At 43.8% G+C, this 21,974-nt stretch overlaps 1 protein-coding gene across 1 annotated transcript; it reads left to right on the top strand.

Annotated features, from left to right (window-relative positions):
• Positions 1-123: 123 nt before the first annotated feature.
• On the top strand, positions 124-20,234 carry UTP6 (UTP6 small subunit processome component). Its single transcript, XM_035103847.3, has 19 exons — positions 124-316; positions 1,262-1,346; positions 2,130-2,171; positions 2,255-2,347; positions 2,900-2,947; positions 3,439-3,502; positions 3,891-4,009; positions 5,392-5,469; positions 7,577-7,658; positions 8,517-8,598; positions 9,340-9,524; positions 11,621-11,700; positions 11,821-11,898; positions 12,354-12,533; positions 15,009-15,089; positions 17,363-17,472; positions 17,625-17,691; positions 18,930-19,002; positions 19,991-20,234. The coding sequence occupies exons 1-19, from the start codon at positions 225-227 to the stop codon at positions 20,146-20,148; spliced, it is 1,797 nt and encodes a 598-aa protein (XP_034959738.3). The 5' UTR covers positions 124-224; the 3' UTR covers positions 20,149-20,234.
• Positions 20,235-21,974: the final 1,740 nt, after the last annotated feature.

The following is a 21,974-nucleotide window of genomic DNA, read 5'->3' as shown; positions in this document are numbered from 1 at the left end:
GGCCCAGATCTGCCCTGACCCCTTTTTCCGGCCGGAGCCAGAAATGCTGCAGTTCTCCTGGGAGCCGCAGGGAGGCAGCGAGCCTTGCGCGGAAGGGAAACGCGGCGACACCCCGGCGGAAGCGGAAGCGGAGTCTCTCTCCTGGCGCGGGCATGTGTGTCGCTCGCTGCTGCTGTGCATCTAGATAGAGACCGGCGCTCGGAGGCTGGTCGCCTTTCCCGGTCATGGCGGAGAGGACCGAGCAGCGCATCGAGGACCGGATCCCCGAGCTAGAGGAGCTGGGGAGGGTCGGGCTCCTCACCAGCAAAGAGATCAGGTTGGGCGAGGCGGGATCTCCGCGATCCCCGGGGATCTAGGGAGGGAACGACCCCATGGATTGGGGGTGGAAGCAGGATGGTGGTCCTACTCAGTGCCGGTTTTTCGTATAAGCTAAACAAGCCCTGGGACGCGGGTGGCGTTGTGGGTTAAACCACAGAATGGTCCCTTACCTTTACCTTTAAACAAGCTCTAGCTTAGGGCCCCACGCTCTTGGGCCCCCCAAAAAAATTTAAAGGAAAAACAACAACCTGGATGTACATTTCCAAAATATAAGATAAGAAACAAATAAAATAAAACCTACATACAGCAACGTTTTGTGTTGTGTAGGCTCCTGTGATGTAAGTAATAGGCCCCCAACTATTTTAAGTTAGAGCTTAATAATTATTTCACTATTAATATACTTCTTATTGCGATCTGAAAGATAATGTCAGGAAAGCACTGCTTAGTGCTCAAATTCACAGTCTGGTATATCTCTGGATTCTAAATTTTGCAGCCAAGCCGTAACATCTTTTCTTTTTCATTTTTTCTGTTTTACAAGTTCAGATAAACATTTTACATACTTAAGACTTTCCTTCTTCTCTTTCCATGGTTCATTTTATATATTTTATATCCCTGCATATTTTACAAAAACTGCCAGTCGGTTTTCCATTGTTACATCCATCAAAACTTATTTACACTGTGGAATTTATCTTAGTGCTGCCAGTGTTTTCAGCTGTACAGTTATTTTCCATATATTCAATAACATCTTTTCAGGAATTTATTAGTCCCCTACCCAGCCCATTCTAGCAGCCAGGCACCCATCTAGAACCTGCATACCCCTAACCAGACATGGACGATAAGGAGGAAGTTGAATTGCTAACACATTCCCCCAAAATGTTGTGATACCTGTGTGTTCTGTGGATCGGGAACCATGGAAGGATGTTGCTTTTTTGTATTTCTGCAGGGCAGTTATTAAGAAGACCTTAGCCCTTGAATATAAAATACAACGGAGAGCACTCCAGAAGGAGAATTTTATCAGTTACATTCAGGTAGGTTTCTTAAGATATTTATGACAGTTAACAAGCATTATATCTTGTGGTGTTTCTTAAAAATGTGAACTGGAAATATAATGCAAGAAAGCACTGCTTAGTGGTCAAATGCACAGTCTGGTATATCTCTTGAGTCTAAATTTTGCTGCAGCAGATTTATACATTAATTACAATGCAGTTATAAGGATGTAGAGAGGGGACTTTTAAAAACACAGGGAGCTGCCTTATATCACCAGACAAGTAGATAACTTATTGACCCTTCAGATGTTGCTGGACTACAGGTTCCATAATCCCTGACAATTGGCCATGCTGGCTGAGGTTGATGGGGTTTGGGCTACCAACATCTGGAAGTTTGCAGGTTCCCCGTTCCTGGTCTATGTACTGATTAGCAGCAGCTCTTAAGAATAGACAGAAGTCTTTCTGGACCCTACCTAGAGAAATGTGTGTGTGTGTGTGTGTGTGTGAGAGAGAGAGAGAGAGAGAGAGAGAGAGAGAGAGAGAGATAGAAAGAGAGAGAGACATCAAAATCCAAGAGGATTCAGCCCACTGATTGAGTGGGGAGGAGAGTTTCTCCATGTTTAGTATCTAGGGTGAATGTGCACTGGATAATTCTTGATTTATTCACCTCATTATTACAGGCCTTAATTGCAGTTGTTTTTATACAATAGCATATAAAATCTATATGAAGCAATAAATGCATGGCTTTTTCTGTGCTAGCCATTGCTCAGTCTTTATCATCCTTGAAGTGTTGTTGACCTTCTAAATATTTTTTTCCCCCTTCAGTATGAAATCAATCTATTGGAATTGATTAAGAAAAGAAGAGCGGTAAGTCGACATGTAACTGAAAATTTGAAGAGGTCCTTATGGAATTTACCAAGGATTGTAAAGTTGGTCATTGTTTTCCATAGCGCACTGGCTACTCGTTCAAGAAGGATGAGATTGAGTACTCCATTCTGCAGAGAATACATGGTGTCTTCAAACGTGCCACAGCAAAATGGAGTGTAAGACGTTTTATTCTATATAACTTGACTGTTTTGTATTACCTCTTGTGTAACATTATGCTGACCTTATTTGTGCATAATTCTAAAGCCAAACTGCAGCTAAGTATGAATGAACAGGTGACATAGTTAGAAAATAGCAACTGTTTCACTCCTCTCCTGGTGCTGCTGCTGTTTTTCTTGGAGCTGTGACATAGTTTGGCTTAGTGTTATGTGCAAACCTGGGCTCATGGGTTGTCTTGCTCCAAACAAACCATGAGTGGTAAGCCAAGAACAAACCAGTTGCAATTTGTAGCTTTCTAGTTTCTAAAATGCTTGTTTTAGAATGCTGGTTCTTTTTCCTCCTAAAAGATAGGTCCATCAGTGACTGCTACCGGTAGTTGAAACACTTCTTCATGGCATAGTTTCTTTTCTCAATTGCTTGCTGTGGTAGCTTTGACTTTCCCATATCTTGCTCCTTACGCCATTGTTATAAAAAGGGTAACAATTCTGGATTAATGGTACTTGTTGTGTTCTTAGCTTACCCAGACCCTCCTCTTTGTTTCATTTCCATAGGATGATCTTCAGCTGTGGTTGTCTCATGTTGCCTTTTGCAAGAAATGGGTGAGTATCAGAGTGTAATTTCCTCATTTCAGCTGTGAGCTGATAAGCAGTTGAACCTCCTTTCAAGGGAGCCACTTTGCATTGTGATAATTTGGAAGAACCTTGTTGAAATGACTGGACTTGTTGGAATGACTGGACTTGCTTTTGATGTTTTCACCTGCCACTACTATAAGAGGATTGTGAATTAGTCTCTGTCTCTTATATATGACTATGCATGGCAGAGTTTACAACAGCCAGAGTTTGTGATAGATAAATAAATACTAAATAAATATTCATATTCTTGGTGCTGTTTGAGCTTTGTTGTTCTGCCCGACCACCCCAAGCTTTTGTTACAGGGAACTCAGGTACTAAAAACCGTAAACACTGTGCAGATCCAGATAATATTTCACTGTCAGATGGCAAACCAAACAGTATCTAAGTCCTCTGTAATGTTTCACTTGAAAAGGTGCACAATATAAGAGAGTGATATGATGCTTTCTGTTTCTTAATAGAACAGGAAAATACAGCTGAGCAAGGTGTTTTCAGCCATGTTAGCTCTTCATCCCAACAAACCAGGTACGGTACTTAAGCTTGTAAATGAAGTGTGCTGGGTAGGCAGTCTTGGAAAAGATGAATGGGATATCCTGGCAGTGGCACAATAAATGAGCCTGATCTGGCTCATTTAAGCTGATGGAACAGGTTATGTTGGTATACTAGAGCAACCTTCCCCAATGTTGTGTCCTCCAGACGTTGGCCTCCAGCTCCCATCAGCTCCAGCCAGTGTGGCCAATGGCCAGGGATGATGAGAGTTGTAGTCTAGCAGTATCTGGAAGGTACCAAGTTGGGGAAGGCGAGGCTAGCAGAACAAGGCATAAGAAGCATTACTTGGAATGACTTCTTGGTTGTCAGCTGGTTTTGCAGTGACTGTCTTAAATAGCACCATGCACCTCCCTCTCTCTCTCAGCTCTCTGGATCATGGCTGCAAAATGGGAAATGGAGGACCGCCTGTCAACTGAAAGTGCCCGTCAGTTGTTCCTTCGTGCATTGCGTTTCCATCCAGAATGTCCCAAACTGTATCAAGAGGTAATATGTGATTCTGATCCTTCCCCTCCTCCGCTGCAAATGCTTATAACTAGTTCATTTCAGCTAAGATCTACTTGTTCATTGACTGCTAGTTTGTTGAACTGAAGAACAGAACGCCATTCTGCATTTCCATCCTCACTGGAAAGTTATTCTTTTTTTAGTTGTTGTAGTAGTAGTATACTGCCCTTCCTCTGAAGATCACAGGGTGGTTCACAACAGAAAAATACAAAATGAAAACACAAAATGCATAATAAAACAAAAGCAAAACAAACCAATACCCCCCCCCCCCAGACACATGTAAAAAGCCATATAATGCTAATCAGCCAAAGGCCTGGTTGAAGAGAAATGGTTTTGTTTAGTGCCTAAGGAGATGTAATGAAGGTGCCAGGTGAGCCTGCTTGGACATACTGTTGTTTTTTTATACAGTCACACCCCGGGTTGTGAACGTGATCTGTGCGGGAGGCATGTTCACAATCCGCAGCGCTGCGTCTGCGTGGGACGTGATTCGGTGCTTCTGCGCATGTACTTGATATTTTGTGTTTCTGCGCATGCGCCAGTGTCGAAACCCGGAAGTAACCCGTTCCGGTACTTCTGAGTTCGGTGCGGAGCGCAACCTGAAAACACATAACCCACAGCGTTCACAACCTGAGGTATGACTGTATACGCATAACTTTTGAGCTAATAGTATGGTGCCCTTCTTTCACCCTCAAAGCTATAGTTAAATATGGTGGGCACTGAGTCTGAGTGTGTCTGCCAGGAAAAACCTCAGATGTAATTGTCTTTATCATGGGTGGGATAGCAAGATATGCAATAGTTGTTGTGAAGTACTTCGTGTTTTATCTTTGCAACCTGAAAATGCTGCAATTTAGTATTGCTTTTGTTGTTGAAATCATCAAAAGGTCCAAGGGAGCTGGAGAATTTCTCTTTAAAATTTCAACATGCCAACTTGATCTCCACTGTTGTCATTGTTTTTATGTGTCAATAGTAGCCTCTGTTGTTGTGAAACAGCCATGTTTATCCTGGTCCATCCACAATCATGGCGTCAGTTTTTGGTGAAGCGCTTAACCGGGCAAAGCCTTCAACAATTTCAAGAACAGTAGTGAGGGAAAAGTCAAAAGAACAACAAATGCAAAGTTTATTAAGAAGAAGACTGCTATTTTTTTTTTAATGTAGTATTCATAATGCTGGGAGTCCCTGAACCATGGTTAATTGGGAGCAGGCCACAAAATGGCTGATTTCCTATTCCAGATTTTACTCCAATTAAGTTTTACATCAGCACCACTACCTACTAACCACAGTAGTAACAAGGAATCCTTCTCCACTGGTGTTTGAAGCCCTTGCCACCTCGTTCCCCCCCTCTTTACCGTTCTTTGTTTCTGTAGTATTTCAGGATGGAGCTCATGAATGCCGAAAAGCAAAGGAAAGAGAAGAAAGAATTTGAGCAAGCAAAGATGGACCTGGTAAGAAATGAGATGTCGTTGTCACGGAAAATTTCTGCCTGTGCCAGAAACAATTCCTCTTGGATCGGGGGGGGGGGGGACTCTAGACCTGTCTTTTGAGCCCTTGGGATTTTTTTCCAGGCTACATCTCCTGTCCCCAGGCCACGCTCCTCTTCAGCCTGTCTCTACACCCTTCTCAAGTGCTTTTGCTTGGCTGGAATAAGTCCTTGAACTATGAAGATGCCTCTTTCATGCCTGGGTAGAGATGGGTGTGTGTTTGTGGAAACCTGTGAGCGTTGTGTGACTGGCAGTGCCGGATTTACGTATAAGCTAAACAAGCTATAGATTAGGGCCTCATTCTCTTAACCCCCCCAATATACTTCTTAATTGTATTTCACTATTAATATACTTCTTAATTGTATACAGTGGTGGCTCGACTTATGAATTTAATCCGTTCCGAAGGCACCTTTGTAAGTCGAAAAATCCGTAAGTCGAAAAACACCATTGAAAGCGCGATTTCCCATAGGAATGCATTGGAGATGGAAAAATTCGCAAGTCGAAGCAACCCTATCTAAAAATTCGTAAGTCAAAAAATCCCTATCTAAAACCGCCGCAGTTTTTGCCTGGATGTCGAGACATTTGTAAGTCGAAAAATTCGGTTGTTGAGTCGTTCGTAAGTCGAGGTACCACTGTAATTGTATTTCACTATTAATATACTTCTTAATTGTATATTTTGTTATGTGCAAATGGCTTTAGATACCCATTAGGTCCATAAATTACCATATAGCATATATTCAACACACACAAAAAAGCGACAATTTGTTGTTGACAAAGGACAGCTGGACATATAAAGGGCCCCATTACCTTTAGTAGCTTAGGGCCTCATCAAACCTAAATCCGGCCCTGGCGACTGGGATGCACTTAACTTTGTACAGTAAAGTGTCACAACAGTCGCTGTACCCAGTGTGGTGTAGTGGTTAAGAGTGGCAGACTTGTAATCAGGGGAACTGGGTTCGCGTCTCCGCTCTTCCACATGCAGCTGCTGGGTGACCTTGGGCTAGTCACACTTTTCTGAAGTCTCTCAGCCCCACTCACCTCGAAGAAGAAGAAGAAGAAGAAGAAGAAGAAGAAGAAGAAGAAGAAGAAGAGTTTGGATTTGATATCCTGCTTTATCACTACCCAAAGGAGTCTCAAAGTGGCTAACATTCTCCTTTCCCTTCCTCCCCCACAACAAACACTCTGTGAGGTGAGTGAGGCTGAGAGACTTCAAAGAAGTGTGAGTTGCCCAAGGTCACCCAGCAGCTGCATGTGGATTAGCAGAGACGCGAACCCAGTTCCCCAGATTACAAGTCTACCGCTCTTAACCACTACACCACACTTTGTGTGGGGGAGGAAGGGAAAGGAGAATGTTAGCTACTTTGAGACTCCTTCGGGTAGTGATAAAGCGGGATATCAAATCCAAACTCCTCCTCCTCCTCCTCCTCCTCCTCCTCCTCCTCCCACTTTTCGCCTGCTTCGGACCTCCTTCCCATCACCGATGTGCATTTCCTAAAACGTTGCCCAGGAGGGAACGGGACCTTTAAGCTGGAAAATGTTTTCCCGCCTCTGACTTAGACAGTTAAGTTGTATCATTTGAAGTGTTTGGGAGACAATAAAGTACAGTGGAACCTCGGTTTACGAACACCTCGGTTTATGAATTTTCGGTTTACGAATGCCGCGGACCCATCTGGAACGGATTAATTCACTTTCCATTACTTTCAATGGGAAAGTTCGCTTTTTCCTGCTCGCCAAAGTATATTGTGTTGCTTCTAGAAAACGTTGACAAGCTGCAAGTTTCTTGTGACCTGCTGTGCCTTTACTCCTCCCTTACCCTCATTGCTTATGGAAAATATATACCAACGAAGCTAACCAGAGGCCACACTGTTGTTGCTTTTTCAATATCAGGGAATGTCCACCTATCAATATACGTGGAGTTATTCTCTGACACTTTTCGTGCAGAGGCGCATATGTACAGAGGGCCCCCTGTTGCAACTCTGTGGAGGAAAAAGTGTTGGTCATGTGCCATGAATTGTTTTTTATCTGAAAAGGGTCTGGGGCACGAAAGCTTGACTTTTGCCTGCAATTTTAGGGTGAATTCAGCTATTCTGAAGAGATACTTAATGGTGCAATGGCTCGAATTGTCTACAGAAATGCTGTTCAAAAAATCAAAGGTAACTCCTTGTTGTGTTTCGTGTGTGTGTGTGTTTTAAGTAGCAACTTGTCTTAGGTTTTTAAAAATAAATATAGGCCACTGGTGACTGAAGTTTGGTTGGCTGGGGTTGAATATTGCAGCACCCATTCTAACAGAATGACTCTGTGATGAATGGATATAACCCTGAAGGTGTTACTGACAAAGGAGTACTTTCTCAGACAGTTAAAAGACCTCTCTGCTCATCCTAGCTTTCCCTAGCTGTTGATAACCGAGTTCTGGTTTGGTTCTGGCTGCGGAGGCTGCTGAAATTAAATCGACTATATGGATGTTTTCACTGTTGTTTATTGCTTCAAATGGTTTTATGAATATTGGGACTGATTTAAAATTCATTTAGGTTTTTAAGAAATCTATTTACTAGTGTGTAGGATGAGTTGTTCAGCTTTCTTATAGCATCTAGATTTGGCTGCTCTCAGGATGCCAGTGTTGATGGGCCAGTTGTCTCTGACCTGGTATTACCTGCATAGAATCATAAGAGTTGGAAGGGACTCTGAGGGTCATCTAGTCCAAACCCTGAGATTAAGAGCCTCATGATTTACAGACTGATCTGTCCCAGCTGTTCTAAGCATTCATGAATTGTGTAGGCAAGTTCACATACAAGTCAGTCCAAGCTTTGGGGCAAAATTTGACACTCCACATTAAACAAATGCATTTTAAGCAAAGTTTGGAGAGTTCTTAATGGTTTTATTCATTTTTTAATTAATCCTCTTGTTTTAGAGTGCATATACTTCATTTGTTAAATATTTTCTGGCTTCAGAGAGACTGTTTATGAGGTTCTGGACCTCCCTAATTAATGTCTGTCTGTCTGACTCCATTCTAGGTGCAGAGTTTCTTCTGTCACTGCTGTCAATTGCAAAACTTTTTGATTTTACACAAGACCTTAAAAAGGAAATTCTGGAAAAGTAAGTTTGGGGTAGGTGTGGAGAACTAGCACGATTAGTGTGGTCCATTCAGGTGGTCTTCAGTGTGTCTGTAAAAACACAGCTAAATTTTTTTTTACAGCATCTATCGCAGCTCATTGCAATTGCTACAACAGGCAGAAAAATCATTAAGTGGTCTGCCAAGACCTTCAGCAATTTTCAAGTGGTCTGTGGGAAAGAAAGTTTGAAAGCCACTGTGCTAGAAGTATTACTTTGTTTAACATGGAAAGCATTCAGGCGTGATGCCCTCACTTTCAGTCTACAGTGGTGCCTCGACTTACGGAATTTAATGCGTTCCGAACGCACATTCGCAAGTCGAAAAAAATTGTAAGTCAAATCCCATAGGAATGCACTGGGAGAAAAAATTCGTAAGTAGAAGCAACCCTATCTAAAAATTTGTAAGTCGAAAAAATCCTATCGAAACCACATCCAAGATGGCGGACGGAGCTCCATTCGTAAGTAGAAACATTCGTAAGTAGAGTTATTCGTAAGTCGAGGTACCACTTTCCCATTCTGTTCTTCAGCCTGTGTAGACAAGACTGACTTGGCAGACTCCAGCGTACCTGGCGTGGCTTCACCTGAATCGGTGCCAAGAGTTTCTCAGGATAAATAAAATGTCACTGTTGTGATATAGCTGCCTGCTTGGAGAGCAAAGCACTCTTAATGCTCCCTCCTAAGAAGAGGGTAGCGCATGGAACAATAGCACGATAGTTTTCCTCTTAGCCTGCAGGCAGAATACGCCAACGATCCTCTTATGTGGGACTACATAGCACGGCAGGAGCTGGAGAAGGACTCATTGCCCACACCATCAGAACATCGGTCCAAACAGTCAAAAGCGCTGGAAGCGGCCCTAAAAGAAGAACGGTGTTGCATGGTGTTTGAGGAAGCAGTCGCCTCCCTTCCCACAGGTTAGAACTTGTGCCTCTAATACATATCAGCATTTATAAAGTATAAAATCTCTAAAACATGAATGATGCTTCCAGTTCTTGCGGTAGAGCTTTGAAGATGTATGTAGTCATGATTCCCAAATTAATTATGAACCGATGGACTTGGAAGCAGTAAAAGAGCTCAACATGTGTGTGGTTATTTATTTATTTATTTTTTAACTTCAGATTTCCCCCGAAAGGGGTATATTTGAATTAAAATGGGAAGGCAATGCATTTGTTTTTGCCAATGATGTCATGCAGATGCTGCAAAGAATTTACATGCGCGATGAGCCTCCTTCCCACGCTTAAACACCCATCTGGAAATGCAAGAGAGGCAGCAAGGTTTCCTAGTGCTTGTCCATTTGTCCTTCGCATCCACTTGCAATTATTAATCAGGTTTCACAATGCGGGTGGCGCTGTGGTCTAAGGCACTGAGCCTCTTGGCCTTGGGCTTGGCCGATCAGAAGGTTGGCGGTTCATATCCCCGCGATGGGGTGAGCTCCCCTTGCTCTGTCCCAGCTCCTGCCAACCTAGCAATTTGAAAGCACGCCAGTGCAAAGTAGATCAGGCACCCCCAAACTTCGGCCCTCCAGATGTTTTAGAACTACAACTCCCATGATCCCTAGCTAAGAAGCTCAGTGGTCAGGGAAGATGGGAATTGTAGTCCAAAACAGCTGGAGAGCCGCAGTTTGGGGATGCCTGAAGTAGATAAATAGGTACCGCTGCGGCGGGAAGGTAAACAGCATTTCCACGCGCTCTGGTTTCCGTCATGGTGTCCCGTCCTGCCAGAAGCAGTCTAGCCATGCTGGCCACATGACCCGGAAAGCTGTCTGTGGACAAACGCCGGCTCCCTTGGCCTGAAAAGCGAGACGAGCACCGCAACCCCATAGTCGCCTTTGTCTGGAATTAACCGTCCAGGGGTCCTTTACCTTTACAGGTAACAGTGGCGATTTATGTCCTCCAAAAATAGTAATTAAGCTATTGGCTTTAAGGTGAACTGGAGGCTTGTTGGCCTAGTTCTGACAGCAGATGAGGTGATAAAGCCATGTCTGGATTTGACCACCTCAAGACTGCAGGTGGAGACTTGACTGAATGTTCCCCCATTCAGCACACTCCCGGGCCTCAAATAAAACCCCTCCACATTGAAATTTAGATTTCAGGGGGACAAGCTTCCAGGCTAAGCTTTTAGCAGACATATCCCATGCTTGGGAGTGTACTGCTGTTCACGAGAGTGGTTTTTCCTCAGAACCCTTGCCTGCAGTCTGAAGTGGTATTGTCCAAAACCGTTTCATGGCCACCTCTGCCGAATTTGAGAAGGCGGCCAGAGTGTCAGCGGTGGGAGGGAGCAGGGCCCTCCTGTACCTTCATATAGCACAAGGGTTTGCGGGCCTTATGCCACTAACCGCTTCACCTTAGGGACTTAACGTACATTGTGCAATTTGCACGGAGGAGGGAACAGCTGAGTGAACCCAGCTAGCCTGGTTAGCAAGAGTTTATTTCATGCACAACCTTCCCAGAGGCCTCCCATGAAACACTTCAGAAATCATATTCAAAGGGTTAGTTCCGCCCACTTATCGTTGTGTTGCTTTGGTGACGGAAAAGAGCCATGAGGTGAGTAGAATATGTGTGTCTGCTTTCTGGTGTCCTGCAATTCACTTATCACTCATGATGTGCTCCAAGATAGTCAGATTTTGTATGTTTTCATCCCCAGCTGACTCTCAGGAGAAGTGGGAGAAGTCCCACAGCTGCCTTGAGGTTTATACTGTGTATTATGTGGATTTTAGCTGTGTTTTATCTACAGTTTTATTCGTACGCTGCTTGGTGAGCTCTTTGATCAAGTGGCTTTTAAAATTTCTAAATAAACATATACTGAAGGAGGAAGAAACTTGTAGCGAATCTTGTGAATAGGTGGTTTTCTCCCCCCCCCCATCCCTCTTAATTGTTGGTTTGATAGCTTTTTGCTTAGGAGTTGAATTTTCCTTACTGGGTCTTGGAAAAGCAAAGTTCTTCTTGTTGTTGTTTTTGTTCAGAAGGAGTGACTGCCGTTTTTACTTAACGAAACATTTTTAACCCTCCAGAGGACATGTGGGAACGTTACGCCGCTTTTTGCTTGGACAGATTTAACCGGAAGACAAACAGTGAAGAGTTAAAGCAGAAGGTAAATGCTTTTAAGTATTTCTGCAGACAATTTCAAAAGTTTACTTTTGTTTTCGTGGAGGCTAGTCTCCACGGCAGTGAAGCTTATTCTTTTTTCTTTATCTCTTCTTGTTTTTTTTAGAGGTTGGAAAGGATATCAAGTGTTTTCAGCCGAGCTCATGAATTGCAGTTGCTGCCAGCTTCTCTCTATCAGCAGTGGGTAAGGATGCATATGACTCTTGCTGTTTTATATCTATATCTACTACTAAATTTTTATTTATACCCCGCCCTTCCCGATTTGAAAACCGGGCTCAGGGCGGCTAACCGAAAATATAAACATTGATTAAAAGCGACTTTAAAAAACAGCTTTAAAACAGCATCAAATACAACATAAATGTAGCATCCATGTCAATAAAATTCAAAAAATTCAGGGTCATTTTTTTGGGGAGAAACCCAGTTTAGTAAACATCAAGTGATCCCCAGGGCTAACTGGCCAAGTTGGTCCTGCTAGAGCCAGCAAGGAGACCAGGGACAAGTTTAAATGTGGGGTCCCAGAAGGGTTTCTTCATAGAAAAAGGAAAGGGGAAATCGTGAAGCGGGAAGACTTGACTTGGGGTCTTGGGACACATTTCTCAATAAAGGCTTCCATTTTACCTTTGATTTGCATCTCGCCAGCTCCATCTTTTACTGGGGCTCAACCTCCAAGAAAAGGCTGAAGAGGTGGCAGCAGCGGCAACGAGACGATTCAGCCACTTGGTAGAAATGTGGGAAACGAGGCTGAAGCTGCTACTCCAGCTGAACACGGATGGTGTAGGCCCTTGTTTCCAGGAAGCATTTAGAGCAGTTAAGGCGAAGGTAAGGACTGCTGTTTGCAAGCCTCATGATGGAGGGCAGCTTCCTTGAAATACCCCCCTCCCCAATTAGCCACCTGATTTGCAGTTGGGGGGGCATGTGTTACTGATCTTGGGTTGGTAGGGGGGAAATGTTCCCCTCATCTTGGAGACAGATGGTGTTCAGGGATGTTTACTGTGATGGCAGGGGCAGCAACTCTTCTCCTTTGCTCCTTCTATTTAGTGTCCCCCCCCCCAGAATGCCTCTGGAATGATGCTAGCCTATGGGAGGGTGTCTTATGTGCATGCGTTTGTGGTTAGAGTACTGCAATGCACTCTATTGGGGGGGGGGCTACCTTTGAAGGTGACTCGGAAACTAAAACTAATCTAATGCTGCTACCAGACTGGTGACTGGGAGCGGCTGCCAGGACCATATAACACATGTCTTAAAGTAGGCATGTCCAACAGGTAGGTCGTGATTTACCGGTAGATCACTGGATGTCTGCAGTCGATCACTGGTAGATCATTGGCTCCCCCCAAAGAAGTTGAACAACTGTGGCTCCCCCAAGAAAAGCTCAACATTTTACCTCCTCCCTGAAAAAACTCAACAACTTTGACCTGAACCCCCCTCCCCCAAATCGGTCTTCCTCCTTCCTAAGAAAAGTTCAACAACTTTGACCTGAACCCCAAAAAGGGGGGTAGATCACTGCCAGTTTTTAACTCTGTGAGTAGATCGCAGTCTCTTGGGAGTTGGCCACCCCTGTCTTAAAGGATCTACATTGGCTCTCAGTACGTTTCCAAGTACAATTCAAAGTGTTGGTGCTGACCTTTGAAGCTCTAAAGGGCTTCAAAGGTCCTTCTCCACCCCCATCATTCAGCCCAGACACTGAGATCCAGCTCTGAGGGCCTTCTGACGGGTCCCTCACTGTGAGAAGTGAAGTTACAGGGGACCAGGCAGAGGGCCTTCTCTGTAGTGGCGCCCACCCTCCCAGCAGATGTCAAGGAACTAAACAACTACCTGACTTTTAGAAGACATCTGAAGGCAGCCCTGTATAGGGACGTTTTTAATGTTTGATGTGTTTTAATTTGTTGGAAGCTTCTCAGAGTAGCTGGGGCAACCCAGTCAGATGGGCATAATATAATAATAATAATAATAATAATAATAATAATAATAATAATTCATATAAGTTGCACTCCTTGGGGGTAGGCAGAAGCTGCAACTTGGGGAAAGGCACATGACTATGGGAACATCCCAGGGTTACTACCCCCCCTTCTTATAATGCTTAAGGGTTAAGTTACCTGTCTAAACAGCTGTAATAAGGCCACAGGTATCACCCCTTATTTTAATAATAATAATAATAATAATAATAATAATAATAATAATAATAATAATAATAATTTATACCCCGCCCATGTGGCTGGGTTTCCCCAGCCACTCTGGGCAGCTTCCAACAGAAAAATGAAATAAAATAATCTATTAAACATTAAAAGCCTCCCTAAACAGAGCTGCCTTCAGATGTCTTCTAAAAATCTGGTAGCTGTTTTTCTCTTTGACATCTGATGGGAGGGCGTTCCACAGGGCGGGCGCCACCACCGAGAAGGCTCTCTGCCTGGTTCCTTGCAACTTGGCTTCTCGCAACGAATGAACTGCCAGAAGGCCCTCGGTACTGGACCTCAGTGTCCGGGCAGAACAATGGGGGTGGAGACGCTCCTTCAGGTATACTGGACCGAGGCCATTTAGGGCTTTAAAGGTGAGCACCAACACTTTGAACTGTGCTCGGAAACGTACTGGGAGCCAATGTAGATCTTTCAGGACCAGTGTTATGTGGTCTCGGCAGCCGCTCCCAGTCACCAGTCTAGCTGCCGCATTCTGAATTAGTTGTAGTTTCCGGGTCACCTTCAAAGGTGGCCCCACATAGAGTGCATTGCAGTAGTCCAAGCGGGAGATAACCAGAGCATGCACCACTCTGGCGAGACAGTCTGCAGGCAGGTAGGGGCTCAGCCTGCGTACCAGATAGAGCTGATAAACAGCTGCCCTGGACACAGAATTGACCTGTACCTCCATGGACAGCTGTGAATCCAGAATGACTCCCAGGCTGCGCACCTGGTCCTTCAGGGGCACAGTTACCCCATTCAGGACCAGGGAGTCCTCCACACCTGCCCGCCTCCTGTCCCCCACAAATAGTACTTCTGTCTTGTCAGGATTCAACCTCAATCTGTTAGCCGCCATCCATCCTTCCACTTCGAAGCCTTTCATATTATCTTCTGCAGCAAGAGGTTTCAGCTACTTGATCTGCCTGGATCCCTCCAATAGGAAGATAATTCTGCTGCCATCCTAATCTCCTAGCCCACACTGGGCTTTCTGGTGGCTTTTAAAAATATGTTTCATAGCTGTCACATAGCCTGAAATGCTGGGTCCTATGTGTGTGCCTCGCATTCAGCGTATCATGCCCAGTATTTCCATGGCCTAAAATGAAATTTTCTCTCTTCCTACCACTAGGACAGCTTGCCATTATGGATTCTATGTACAGAATGGAGCGAGAATGTCAATAGCACTCCTGAAACGGAAGCGCTCTATCAGGTACTACATACTGTATCCTATTTGAAAACGGCGACAACTCAGCATGGGTGGAACTATTCAGGAAAGCGGGTGGGAAAAGTTTTACTAGCAACATTATCATGTTAGCATTAATTTTAGAACCAGCACCGTGCTTGGTAATCTGCAGATCAAAGAAATTATATGATCCCTTGTAGAGTAGAGGAGGCAGACTAAGTTGGAGCCAAGGGCTTTGGCGAGGGAAGGTGGGGTCTGATCTGGCTGCCATACTTGGGGAAAGCCTTTGCTGAAGATGTGAGTTGTTTCTGAAAATAGAGAAGTGGAAGCAAAGCAGGAGGAGGGTGCAAGAAAGGGGGAGAAGGAGGGGGATGACTGGAGACAGTAATACTCAAAGGGGGTGGGTGGGAAAGCGCACACCCATTCAAAGCATCCCAGATAAAAATGTGTGTATGAACACATTCAGACACGATCTCCATTTTTAAATACAGTGGTACCTCGGTTTTCGAACGTCTCCGTTGATGAACATTTCGGTTTTTGAATGCCGTAAACCCGGAAGTAAATGCTCCGGTTTTCGGACATGCCTCGGAAGTCGAACATGCCACGTGGCTTCCGCTGAGTGCAAGATCCTGAGGCCTAGCTGTCGGCCGTTGAGTTTTCGGTTTTCGAACGTTTCAGAACTCGGAACGGTCTTCCGGAACAGATTACATTCGAAAACCGAGGTACCACTGTACAAGCGTACCTTGGAAGTCGAACGGAATCCATTCTGGAAGTCCGTTCGACTTCCAAAACGTTCGGAAACCAAAGCACGGCTTCTGATTGGCTGCAGAAAGTTCCTGCAGCCAATCAGAAGCCCCATCGGACGTTCGGCTTCCAAAAATAGTTCACAAACCAGAACAGTCACTTCCCGGTTTGCGGGATTTGGGAGCCAAAACGTTCGAGAACTAAGCTGATCGAAATCAAGGTACGACTGTATATTGATTTGGAAAGGACAGTCTCAAAATTACAAAATGTACTCAGATTTGCTAAAGTTAGTTGAATCAGATTTTTTCCATCTATGTACACCAGTCCTGCTCTCTTATTTGAATCCTTAGCTTTCTGTTTGGGTTGAAATATCCCACTTTGGATCAAAACTGGTTGGTCAGCAGGCCCCTCTTCTTTAGTTTTAGTTTAGGGTGCTCATCAATGGCTCCTCCTCATCCTGGAGAGTAGTGACTAGTGGGGTGCCACAGGGTTCTGTCTTGGGCCCAGTCTTGTTCAACATCTTTATCAATGACTTGGATGATGGGCTTGAGGGCATCCTGAGCAAGTTTGCAGATGACACCAAATTGGGAGGGGTGGCTAACACCCCAGAGGACAGGATCACACTTCAGAATGACCTTAACAGATTAGACAACTGGGCCAAAGCAAACAAGATGAATTTTAACAAGGAGAAATGTAAAGTACTACACTTGGGCAAAAAAAATGAAAGGCACAAATACAGGATGGGAGACACCTGGCTTGAGAGCAGTACATGTGAAAAGGATCTAGGAGTCTTGGTAGACCACAAACTTGACATGAGTCAGCAGTGTGATGCAGCAGCTAAAAAAGCCAATGCAATTCTGGGCTGCATCAATAGGAGTATAGCATCTACACCAAAGGAAGTAATAGTACCACTGTATTCTGCTCTGGTCAGACCTCACCTGGAGTACTGTGTCCAGTTCTGGGCACCACAGTTCAAGAAGGATACTGATAAGCTGGAACGTGTCCAGAAGAGGGCAACCAAAATGGTCAAAGGCCTGGAAACGATGCCTTATGAGGAACGGCTTAGGGAGCTGGGTATGTTTAGCCTGGAGAAGAGAAGGTTAAGGGGTGATATGATAACCATGTTCAAATATATAAAAGGATGTCATATAGAGGAGGGAGAAAGGTTGTTTTCTGCTGCTCCAGAGAAGCGGACACGGAGCAACGGATTCAAACTACAAGAAAGAAAATTCCACCTAAACATTAGGAAGAACTTCCTGACAGTAAGAGCTGTTCGGCAGTGGAATTTGCTGCCGAGGAGTGTGGTGGAGTCTCCTTCTTTGGAGGTCTTTAAGCGGAGGCTTGACAGCCATCTGTCAGGAATGCTTTGATGGTGTTTCCTGCTTGGCAGGGGGTTGGACTGGATGGCCCTTGTGGTCTCTTCCAACTCTATGATTCTATGATTCTATGATTCTAGTTCGGAATATGCAGGCTCCTGAGAGTCCTTGACACATGCTTAAGAGCTTCACAGCCCTTTTCTGAATGTGCTCACGTTCTTTTTACATTTTAACTTGCAGAGATCTTTGCTTGCCACGCTGCCTGCTGACTCGGTAACCATGAAGGAAAAGTATATCGAATGGGCGTACAGGGCTGGTGGCTATAAGAAAGCAAAGAAAGTCTTTACCAGGTTAGAAGAACTCCTCCTGAAACACACACACACACACACACACACACACACACACACACACACACACAGAGAAATACAATTATTTATTTCTTCTGCTTTCTCTGGTGGTTTTTAAAAAACTGAATCCCTCACACACCATCTTTATGTCCTAGTTTGCATGAAAGCCGCCCATTTTCCCTCGAGTTCTTCAAGAAGATGATTCAGATTGAAAAGGAGCAAGTAAGTAACATAACTTAGGACAAACTTAGTTTTAGGATGTTCTGTATCATTAGAGGCAAGTGCCACTGTCAATTTTATAAGGAAGCAGCAGTTAATATGCTGGAATGTGTTGGGATTGGACTACTATAGGGTGCCTTTTTAGAAAATATCTGGAAACCTTTTTAAAGGATTTGACCTATATCAGGTGCATTGTTGCTATTCTGTTTCCTGACATGACTCAAAATGTTGGTGGTTTTTTGAAAGCCCTAAACAGCTAGAGATGTTGTGTATTTTTTTTTTAATTTACTTTTTTCTTGTTTAGGGGAAAAGGTCATAGCTCCGCAGTGTCGGATTAAATGTTGTGGAGGCCCCTAGGCAGTCAAAAAAAATTTTTTTGGGGGGGAGGGGCCCTCACAAATTATCTCCTAATACATTTTTTATTTTACCAACCAGCAATTTTAATAAACCAATTTTGATATGTTGCTGCGGGGCCGTTAAACGGCATGGACCCCCTAAAAGGCCTGTAGATCTCTGCCTACTCGGTAATCTGGCACTGTAATAATAACAAGAATAACAATAACAACAACAACAAATTATTCTTATTTGTACCCTACCCATCTGACTGGGTTGCCTCAGCCCCTCTGGGTGGCTTCCAGCATATATAAAGACATAGCAAAACATTGAACCTTTCAAAGCTTCCCTATACAGGGCTGCCTTCAGTGGTAGATCATTTGCTTTGCATGCATAAGGTCCCAGGTTCAAATCCTGGCAGCTCCGAGTAGGGCTGAGAGATAACCCTGTCCCAAACCTTGAAGAGCCACTGCCAGTCAGTTCTGAGCTGGATTGATTTGTGTTCTGTCTTGGAATAAAGCAGCATGCTCTGTGTGCTTTCTGAATGTTTTTAACTTTCACGTTAGTTGCTGCCCATGGTTTCATCTGGTGGGATATGCATATGTGTGTTTTATGGATAGTTTTCAAGGAGCTTCAGGGGTGTGTGGTGGGGTAGTGGAGAAGGGGGTCAGAGGAAGCATTCAAGGCTATGGGTTTGGGTGTTGAGGCAGGAAAAGTGTGAGAGGGGAAAGCTTCTCAATACTTTATTGCCCAAGCCTGTCACAGCTTCTGCTCTTACCCCTGTGCCCTTTTAATTCATGGGCTGAATTAATTGCTCAATCACACTGTTTTATGTACTTGCCAAGTATATTTAACAGCCGTAACCTTTGACTCAGCATCCTTAGTTACCCCCCCTTTCTACCTCCAAGGAATCCTGTAAAATGTCCAATATCCGAGAATATTATGAACGTGCCTTGAGAGAATTCGGTGCTACAGACCCCGGTAAGAAGTTTTATTTCTTCAAGTGTTGTTGCTATAACCAGAGATATTCTCTTTCTCCCTTCTGCATTTTGGTTAGAGTACAGTGGTACCTCTACTTACGAATAACTCTACTTACGAATGTTTCTACTTACAAACGGAGCTCCGTTCGCCATCTTGGATGCGGTTTAGATAGGATTTTTTTCTACTTACGAATTTTTTCCTCCCAATGCATTCCTATGGGATTCGACTTACAATTTTTTTTGACTTACGAACGTGCTTTCGGGACGCATTAAATTCTTAAGTAGAGGTGCAACTGTAAATTTAAACACACGCACACACAAAAAACGGGATTTTATTGTGTGTCATCTTGAGAACCTACCTAGGCCAGAATCATAATAAGCAGGCATAGGCAAACTCCGGCCCTCCAGATGTTTGGGACTACAATTCCCATCATCTCTGACCACTGGTCCTGTTAACTAGGGATGATGGGAATTGTAGTCCCAAACATTGGAGGGCTGGGGTTTGCCTATGCCTGGTAATAAGGATGAAGTCGGCAGCTAAATAAGCAGGCAGCCCAAATAGCCCCACACCACCCCTCAAATCCCCAGAATTAAGCATCTGGCTAACTTGGGGGCTGTGGTAGCCAGAGCCATCCAGTGTACAGGAAAGGGATATTTTTAAAAAAGTTGTGCACAAATTATTTTACTCTGGCCCTGGCCCAAAGGGTGCTCATCATCAATGTCTGCATTGTTCAACATATACCGTAACGTAAATCGTAACCCATCACTGCCGCTGGAACCACTTTCTCCTCTTTAAAAAGGCGCTATTGTAAGTACTATAGCAGCTGCTAAGTTTTTAGTACTAGTTTTGCAAAAAACAACAACAATAACACACCACTCCACACATATACCCCAATGGTGGAATCATAGGATCATGTGTTGCTAAGTTTTGGGCCCATGGGGGCATTTCCATTATCACAATATTAACTAGCTTTTTTCTTCCTTTGAAGATCTTTGGCTGGATTACATCAGAGAGGAGCTGACTCATTCCCAAGGCAAACCTGAGAACTGCGGCAGCATTCACTGGAGGGCGATGAAAATGTTGCAGGGAGAACAAGTGGAAACTTTTATTTCAAAGTACACATTGCTGCAAACTGGTCACCTGTAGATGTGTCTTATCTTAAGAGCTAAACCTACTCTAAATGTTGTTTGTAAATTTTTAACCCAAAGGCAAATAAATATATATCTTGGGGGGCCTCCTCTCTTCACTGCTGGTTTTTCGATGAGGGGATCAAAGATTCTGACTGGCGTTCATATGGTGTACTCCAGTAAACAAAAAAAGAGAACTATAAAAACATGAGAGTGGAGTTAGAGGAAACAATTGGCACATTGTTGTGTGTGTTCTGTTGACCCATAAAACGGAAGACACAGAAAGAAAAGCTTACATTGCTATGAACCACCTTGAGATCTTTGGATGAAGAGCGCTATACAGTACAAACAGACAAACAATTTTTTTGCATTGTCCAGTAGCACCTTAGAGGCCAACTAAGTTTGTTATGGGTATAAACTTTCATGTGCAGTGTGTCTGAAGAAGCGAGCATGCACATGAAAGCTTATAACCAGAACAAACTTAGTTGGTCTCTAAGGTGCTACTGGACAATTTTTTATTTATTTTGACTGCGTCAGACCAACATTGCTACCTACCTAAATTTATTGCAGTAACCACTTTGTCCCCGCCTCTTCCAGCTGTTTATTGTTACACAATTGATTAATTTGTTATACCCATATTAAATTAAGTCACTTGGACTCTCAAAGTTGTTACAAGAGACATCTCTAGTTCAAAGTAATAGCCTGAACTAGGGTTTCCCCTGCTTAAGAGAACACACACACCTCCATCCCATTTAACACTATTTTGTGGTTTTACTGTGTGTTTTTTGTAAAATCTATTTGCTTTGTCCCATTTTTCAAATCTACTTTGTGACGCACTGAATTGTGGGCTACAAGTACAATAATAAAGAGTATTTAAATAAATATTTCTAATTCTTGGACATTAACTAGTTAGCAATGCATATTGAGCCAGTAGCATCAGCTGTCCAAAGTATCATTAACGATCTAATACCCAATCACACTTGTCAGATTTTTTTGGGAATGCGTTGATATTACTCAAATTGCAAGGAACTTAAGACTGACTGGTTAGTTTGGTCTCATGAAGTTTTTAAATTAAAAATGTGCCAATAGATTGTATCTAAAGATGTCCTGCTGCAAGTAAAAAGCCTCTTCCGTTCAGACTTATGCCTTAGTGAGTACAGCATTGCACTAAAAAGTAACGTGAAATCCAAGTGCATCCATTGGCACAAAATCCTTTGCTGCCCGCCCCCCCCCCCCGTCTGGATTTCTTTTATAAACACCTTGCCTGGGGCGGATCAAGCACAAATAAATAGCTGGGTCACGAGCTGTTGCACACTGCAAAACGATACCCCAGTGGCTGGAAGACAAATGCTGGAAAGCAACGTTGGCTTGCCCAAGGCTTGAGATCTCAGTGACTGTGCTTGTAAGCATATTCCAAGGGGGGAAAGTCCACTCCAGCTATCGACTTGCTTTCCACTGAGGAGCTAAACGCAATCCACCAACAGACATGCAATTGCAGGCATATTGGCTGCACTTCCACATTCTTCCAAGTCCCAGCGGAAGAGTTTGCACAAGAATGCAGTTAACAGAACGTGCTAATTGGTGCACTTGCATTTAGATTTCAATAGATGCAACCCAAATTTTGTGGGCATACAGTTTAAAGCTAAAAGAAATATAAAATATAGGGTACTACTACAACTTGAATTCTTGCATCAGTTATTTATTTGGGGGGGAGGGGGAACTGCATGCCGCTGACCTTTGTTAAGACTCCAAATGTAATAAAATGTTTCCACTGGTACACGTTTTCAAACAGGTGTCATAACACCATTGCCCAATCGAAACCTGTAGCGTGCTCTGGGTGAATGG

The sequence above is a fragment of the Zootoca vivipara genome, chromosome 2 (assembly GCF_965207765.1).
Source record: "Zootoca vivipara chromosome 2, rZooViv2.hap1.1, whole genome shotgun sequence".
NCBI lineage: Eukaryota > Metazoa > Chordata > Lepidosauria > Squamata > Lacertidae > Zootoca > Zootoca vivipara.
Note: the sequence above shows the minus strand (reverse complement) of the source record. Positions and strands in the feature narration are given on the sequence as shown.

Bases quoted from the DNA above. Each gene is read 5' to 3' on its own strand.
- UTP6 (XM_035103847.3), top strand. From the start codon at position 225: ATGGCGGAGAGGACCGAGCAGCGCATCGAGGACCGGATCCCCGAGCTA. The intron at 11,899-12,353 runs GTAAGGATGCAT...GCATCTCGCCAG, and splicing joins CTTCTCTCTATCAGCAGTGG to CTCCATCTTTTACTGGGGCT. The intron at 15,090-17,362 runs GTACTACATACT...TTTAACTTGCAG, and splicing joins AAACGGAAGCGCTCTATCAG to AGATCTTTGCTTGCCACGCT.